This window comes from Sparus aurata, chromosome 8 (genome assembly GCF_900880675.1).
Source record: "Sparus aurata chromosome 8, fSpaAur1.1, whole genome shotgun sequence".
In the NCBI taxonomy this organism is placed as follows: domain Eukaryota; kingdom Metazoa; phylum Chordata; class Actinopteri; order Spariformes; family Sparidae; genus Sparus; species Sparus aurata.
Window position 1 is genome coordinate 13,608,190 of NC_044194.1, and position 7,779 is coordinate 13,615,968.

General features: G+C 36.7%; 1 protein-coding gene across 1 annotated transcript; it reads right to left on the reverse strand.

The window, feature by feature from the left end:
* Positions 1 to 572: 572 nt before the first annotated feature.
* Positions 573 to 6,537, reverse strand: gtf2h1 (general transcription factor IIH, polypeptide 1). Its single transcript, XM_030425541.1, has 15 exons — positions 6,354 to 6,537; positions 5,699 to 5,867; positions 5,420 to 5,612; positions 4,825 to 4,990; positions 4,614 to 4,707; positions 4,184 to 4,333; positions 3,990 to 4,069; positions 3,733 to 3,866; positions 3,550 to 3,637; positions 3,361 to 3,449; positions 2,748 to 2,865; positions 2,002 to 2,092; positions 1,674 to 1,789; positions 1,408 to 1,500; positions 573 to 1,323 (listed from the first exon to the last, which is right to left on the reverse strand). Exons 2-15 carry the CDS (start codon positions 5,850 to 5,852, stop codon positions 1,237 to 1,239), a joined length of 1,653 nt encoding a protein of 550 aa, XP_030281401.1. The 5' UTR covers positions 5,853 to 5,867; positions 6,354 to 6,537; the 3' UTR covers positions 573 to 1,236.
* Positions 6,538 to 7,779: the final 1,242 nt, after the last annotated feature.

Consider the following 7,779-nt stretch of genomic DNA (forward strand, 5'->3'; position numbering starts at 1 on the left):
CCTTAAAGTTTCATACCATTTGGCAGTGTTTATATTTGGTGGACCCAGCCACCTTTTTCTAGCATCAGTGTTCTGGGGACTTTATTTTCCTCTGAAAACAGTTTGTTCATCAAGTTGTGAAAAAAGTAAATATTTGAGTTTGTATTATTACCTCATTAATATTACAAATATTAAGATTCTCAGTTTGAAATTCTTCAAAAAAGAGATAGTGCTCCTTTAAAGGTGCACTATGCAACTTTTTTATGACCCTCAGAACAGAGACAGAGCTCTAGATATAAAGAATAACATTTTGCAAATGGCAACATAATTGTTTGATGTACCTTATAGACATTTATTTGTTTGTATTTGTAAACCTTAGAGTATCTTTACTTTTACTCAACTGTGATTTTGGAGTATCTTTTACAACACTGGCTGCGCATTTAGAAAGGTGACAACATCTAGCTGTAGCTCTAGATGCCACAGTTTATTATTAGGAGCCACTGGGAATAACAAACATATAAACCTGAGATGAATGTGCATATCAACAGAAACAAAAGCATCAGTATGTTGAAGTGCTTAATGAAATACTACAGTTTCAATAGACAGTGGCATGATCAAAAGCTTTATGCCTCACTTTAATTCAGAGTTACATTGTTGTCTTCAGTGCAGAGGGTGCAGACATTACAAACCAGTGACAGTGTGATTGTAGTCACACACACTAGTACACTCGAGTGTGAAATGTCTTTACAGTATTGCTATATTCACTTTGCCTTTCGCTTAAGATTTTTGGGAACTTTGTTCCACAAATCGACCCAGTACACAGAGGGGCTTCCTTGTAATGTCCAAGCTCTCTTTCTCTGCTCTGTGCACTGATAAACACATGTTGGCAGCCCTCTGCTGGCATCTCACACCTCAGCCTGTTGTCCTGAGCGTCTTTCTGATTTTCCATCTTGAAATTTGGTCATGTTACACTTTTTAAAAAAGTCCCATTTAACCATTACCGGCACCAGTCTCTCAGCCGTTGAAAAAACACAAACAAAAGAGAAAGAAACTAATTACAGTTATTTGTGACTGAGATGCAGTTAGTCTCTGTTGAACAGTTGTAGCAGCGTCCATCTTTATCCTCATTAAGCCCCTGTGAACCAAATCCCATCAGGACCAGTAGTGTCTTCACAGCAGTCTGGAGGAACCTTCACAGGCCATTTATGTCCAAATACTTTAATGTCTTCTGCGTTCTCTCTGTCAAACCATTAGACCTCAGGTTTTCCTCAACATGCGCCGGGTTTGCCAGACGTGGAACTTGCTATAGGCCGTCTGCAACATCTCCTCCAAATGCCCTGTGAGCTGTGGGAAAGTCAAAGAGTTTAAATGCAAGTGCCATAAGGTATATGCCATTACTGTGTCACTGCTAACTGCTTCAAGACTTACATTTGTACTCAAGTACTGACGCTGAATCTTCTCCTGAAAAGGGCAAAGTTTGGTCATCTGAAATCTCTCCAGGTTTGTCTTCATTTTCATCACCTATGTGAAAATACATGAGGAAAATCCAGATTAAGTATATTTTTTTAAACCACACATAAAATCTGATCATTGATTTGTATGCACTATTAGACACATATTCAAATTGCCAAAGCACAGTGTAACTGACTGTGTGAAATTTTTTTTGACCTTTCAATACAAGTAGTATTAGTCACCTTTTCCTCCAAAAATGGTGAGTTTACAGGAAAACAGGACCAGAAGTGTCTCAACAACTCTCCTGCTGCTGCATAAAGATGCTTCAACTCTCCTTGAACCTCAGTGGGGATCATCTCTGGAGAAAAACAAAGATTGGAGAGAAATGACAAAATGAATTATTGCAAGTTCAAATATTCAGCATTTAATACTTTTCAGTAAGCAACCAAGAAATCTTCAAACTAAAAGAATGGGGCTATTTTTTACCAAAATAATTATCTCCTCTATCTATACGGAACAGTTAGACAGTAGTAATATTATAGTTTTTCAGTAATTGTACAACACACTTACGATTTATGGCTTGCTGTGTTCCTGTCATCATGAGGACACCTCCTGGAGAAAGTGCTGTAATGGCAGAACTAGCCGCTGTGCTGGACAACACCTGCAGAGAGTAAGAGTACTGAATCAGTTTTAAGGGAACATTCATTCTCTAAACAAGTTGCATTCTACTTATATATCATATACTCATATAATGAGAAAACTAGTACCCATTAACCCATAACATTGTTGAAATTTATGATGACTATGACTTTCAATACAGCCCTCATTATGTGGCACATTATATCTTTATAGCTCTGGAGCTTGTTTCTGTATACCAACAAGCTCTGTTCGCCTTATTATTTGCAGTTAATGTGAAATGGTCACAGTTTGGTTAAGTTTAGGCACCAAAACTACTTTGTTAGGTTCAGGAAAAGACCATGTAATTATGTAAGGTTGATTATCTACAGAAGTACAAACATAAGTACCAGTAACCAAAGAATGAGCGTGGTTTGAAGAGTGACAACAAAGGCTGTGTGTTATGTTTGTCACCCATCTATTTACAACCTGTTCAAACTCTTTCAAACATTTATTGCTTCATACCTTTTATTGCTATAACACTCTGCTTTCTGATCTTTTTATGTTCTTTCTACTTATTGACTATGTTCTGTTGTGGTGCCTTCTCAACCAAAGATTTCCGCAAATTCATACAACCGGATTAACAATAAACATCTCAAATCTTATGTCCAGTTATAGAATTATAGTGTGTATGATCTAACCTGAGTGAGGTTGGGTTTGTAATTGACCATCTCATGCCGGATGTGGTTGACAGAGTTGATGATATCCTGGCTTGTTGTATAGTGCTGGGACTGTAGTGGCACGGGACCATGAGCATACCTTATAAACAAAGAGAGGGATTGAGAAATATATTAGAACATGCATCTATAAATTCAACCAAGAATTTAAATCAATATTTCATTACTGGACAAGTTTTAACATTCAAAAGTAAAAGTGGGGGCTGCAAATTGGAAGAGCATACTTTGTCCTGTACCTGAGATTTCATACTTTGACTTTATGTGAACTTCAGGTGTTGGGTAATGACGACTGGCAGGAACTTACACACAGTGACCGTAAAATTAAAATACAATAATATATTTCGAAACAGTACTCTGTCCAGAGGAAGTGAGACTCACCCACAACAGATGAGCTTCTTCCTGAATTCTGCACAGTTGATTTTTGTCTACAGAAGCCTAAAACTGTTTAAGTGCTATAGTCTGTACTAGGTCTGTGATGTGGATGTGTTACAACAATCACTAATGCCATCTGGGGTTAAGAACATGTTAACTTACCCAGTAAGGAACAAAGAAAATAAATTAAATGGTCACACTTTACCTGTCAGACTTCTTGAGGTTTAATGCAACTGTTTTTAGTCTGTTTTCCCTTTGCAGATCTTCATACTCAATGGCTTCTTGTAATCTAACCTATGAGAGTTTGCCAAGAGAAAAAAAAGGATTCAGTCTGTTACACAGGAACAACCATATTTTTTTTTAAAAATCTGTTAAAACTACAGAGCCATTATACCTTTTTTACAGGAGGCTGGAAGAAGTCAGAATCCCTCGAGTTCCCATCTGTGCTGCTTGTCTCACTGGCTTGATCAGTTGGTGTTTCACTTTAGAATATGATACAGTTGGCAAAACATTTAAAACACAAAAATGATTGCCTTTTCTAAACAAAAAACAAAAGAAAAAAGGGACTTCTCATTACCCTTTACGTGAGCCTGCTGCCAGCACCATGGCACTGTGATGGTTGAACCGCTTTATGATTGCGGCATTGCTGCTCTCCTTCACTGTCCTGTTTGCATTGGAAGTTGAGGGTGTTGTTGTGCTGACTCCATAACCCTGTGTCACAGATAATACCAAGTCTTGAGGTCGAAGGATGGAGAGGAAAAATAAATCTATACAAGAAAATGATTGAGTCGTATGATGTGGCTGTGATAGACTCATCATTTCATTACGTCTCACCTCATCTAATGTTTTGTCCTCCAACGACAGGAGGTCGACCAAAGGATTCTTCACTCCTTGAACCACCATAGACTTTAACCCTGCATGAGACATATTTAACACTGTTACATGTAACAAACAGATGTGTGGTTTATTAGGTTAGGTTCTCAATTTCTATAACATATTTGCACCTAAAAACACTTTAAAAATCCTACCCTTTTCATCCTGCTTGGCACACTCTGAGAAGATATCCTGTGTTCCTGTGTTGATACGGTCTCTGTGAAAATAATGGGACTGGAAGAAGCGGGTCCAAAACTCCTTTTCCGTCAGGTTATGAGGCACATTTTCGCCATACTTCTGCTTCACTGCAAGCAAAAGGCAAGTTGATATAACTGTTTTCAGTCCAATCTTTTTTGTAATAAATGAGGAACACAATTTAATATCAGTCACTTAGGAAAACAGAAAGCACTACACTGTCTAGTTAAAGACATGCCAGCTGATTTCACAAATCAATTGTTCTTCTCTGGCTGACAGGGTTTTAATCAGTAAAACCACTGTTGTTGTCTTTAGATGAAATGAAAATCTGAGCTTGCAGCAGAATTCTTCTGCTGTTGTAAACTTCAAAGTTGAGATGTGATCTTTTACCTGCAGGGTATGTTCTGAAGATGGATTCAATAATGTCAGCGGTCAGATTATATCTCAAGCCATTGCAACCATCTGTTTGAGGTCTAATGTCTGCCTGTGAAGCACAAAATTAAGGTCTGTTAAATTTCATTGTGCTGTGATGCTGGAGTATGCAATGTTTAAATCAATTATTACGTTTTGAAAAATGTAAGCTCTAAAGGCTTGTACTCACCAGAAAGGCTCCTGATATACCAACATCCTGCTTGTTGTTGTATGGTGTGGGGTCTGAGTTGTTCATGTCTCCTAACCGGTTGGCCCAGAACTCGTCAGCACTGATCACTTGGCTCACCACGAGATCTTTATACAACTGGAAAAGCACTGGATCTTCTTGAAGCATCCTACAGTAGAAACACCAAACAATAATATTTTAAGAATTAAATTGTTAATGAATTAATCTATTAATTTCAGAAAAATTATCAATTTATTGTAAAGCATCTTTTAAGAAGAAGAAAAGATGTTATTAAACTATATACTGCTTTACGTACAAAAAAAAACTTCATACAACTATAACAAAATCTAAATAACATCCATATACTCTCAGTTGCCAGTTTATTAGGTTCCATCTAACTAAAACGTATGCAGTCTACAATAGTTCTGCAATAAATCCTCCCTTCATGAAGGTCATAATGTTTAGTTTTTGTGACACTTTTGTAGTAGGTATTGATTCAACTGTATGGTCTTTTTGAAAGCTCCATTTCTGAATTCTGAAAACACATAATGTTACCAGACTTGTCTTTTAAAGATGTGTGAAAATAGCAAAATCTCACCTGTTTTTCTCCTCCAGTTCCTTGTTGGCTTTCTTCTTGAACTTGGGAAGCAGCTGCTGCAGCAGTTCTTTGGCAGCATCTCTGTCTTTGAGTGCGCTGCTTTCATTGGAAAAGTGGAATGTGGTGCTCTCACCAGTGTGAAGGATCAGCTGGAGCTGAATTTTAGCTTTACCATCAGGGCTGATCTTCTGACCTGTACACAGAACAGAGTTTAGCTCCAGAACACCACCAACAAATCATTATTTGAGCACTACTTGTAATTTGATGTTATGGACTCACAGCGAATATCTGCATACAAGTGGCTGACTGTGAAGCGATCTTTGCCCTCAGGACCCCAGGCTATACGTTCAGCCATCAGATAAAGTGTGCCATCCTGCTTCCTCTGGCGAACCTTTTTGACCACCAGCAGCACCTCCTCTGATAGTGATGCCATGGCTCAAAACAATAACTGAGAAGAAAGCATACAAAAACAAGCACTGTTAATTATTAATAATCACGCACAACATCATTGATACAATCTGAGCTAACATAAGAGAACAGAGCCCTTAAAATAATCGTTTTAAACCTATTTTTAACACTGTGACTAAAACTCTTAGTCGCTACTTTGCGCTGCAGTTACATAATTATTATAACTGACATTAACGGAAGCAGGAGGAAAGCGAGTACACACACTGAGAAACGAAGCACTTTGTATGAGATACAAGCACGAACTATTTCAGCTGCGAGCACCACAACGTCATGAATAAATGTTACGTTTCCTACAACACCTTCCCTGCTAGGTAATGTGACCTAAACACAAGCGAGCCACTGTTGAGTTGACGGGTTTTTTTTTTTTTATCATATCAACGTAGCTAACCAGCGTTACGTTAGCTAACGTTAACAGTGAAGAACAGAGAAAAGCCTGGAGGAGAAGTCGGAAATAAACTTATGTTACCTCAAAATAAATCGATACTGCAACGACTATGTCGCTGTCCTTCAACACACCATCTGAAACTGATGCAGCTTCAATATAAATATAACAGAATGAGTTATTTTAAACACAAAATTTGACTACTCTAACAGTGAGTGTCCCGACTTCAGCACCGACATGACTGCCAAGCCGTGTGTTACACTCAAATTGTTCCGACTGGATAAGGGATAAAGAATCTGTTCCACTCATAGCCTACTGAACAACAGAAGATAATTCGGTTCATTTATACATCAATTTCAATACAAAATAAATACATATAATAAAAAAAACTATATTTATTTTCTTTAGTTATTTTTTATTAAATCATTGTTTTTAGTTTGGTTTGAATTGATTTTGCTTTCAAACAGGTGGGTGATAACAGAAAGGGAAAGTTTGGATAATGTATAAAGTTGCATCAGGTGACAAAACTGTGAGTGTTCTAGCTGTATTGTGCTGCCATGATCTTGGATTAAAACAACCACAATAATGATAACAACAACAACAACAACAACAACAACAACAACAATAATAATAATAATAATAATAATAATAATATATAATAATAATAATAATAATAACAATATATAATAATAATAATAATAATAAATATATCTGCTTTAATTTGAGTCAGCATTTACTTACCATTGTATTAATTAAACTATTCACTTTTATTAATATCATCATCATTTATTTTTCCATTTTATTTCTGGTGCATTTAATAACTTTATTTATTGAGTATTTTATATATATATATATATATATATATATATATATATATATATATATATATATATATATATATATATAAATATATATATATATATACACATTTTTTTTCTAGTTTTACCAGTTTCAGCCCCCTATGGTGTGATCTTATTCTTACACCAAAATCTAATAATCAGATTTACTGATTTTTTTCTGCAGAGAATCCTCACACAGCCTACTGCTACACCCTCAGTCACTGATGCCAAAGAGTTTTTAATTTGTTTTTCATAACAACTGAAATATGATATCATGATTTTCTGACAATATTCTTGAACCAGTTTGTATTAACAGTACTGGATCAGGGCTTCGTTAACAACGACTCAAAGTGGGCAAATGCTCCAAGGCTGCAGACCCCCAAAAGCCCATGCTGTCAAATGGTTTATGGAGATGTAACTTATTGCAAACATTTGGCAGTTTGTACCAATTAATGTATTATCTATTCTGGCCCTGTCCTTTGGAGGGGCCCTTTCCCAAAATCTAGCTTTGTCTTATTTGTAATGATTTATTTAGGCTCGCATGTTGCATGTTTCTAAACAGTGCCAGTCCTGAGTATTTTGGTGCCCTAGGCAAGATCTTAGCCAGCGCCCCCTTGCATCGCAGGCAATTTCACAATCAATGTTCATACACTCACACAGAAACTGCATGT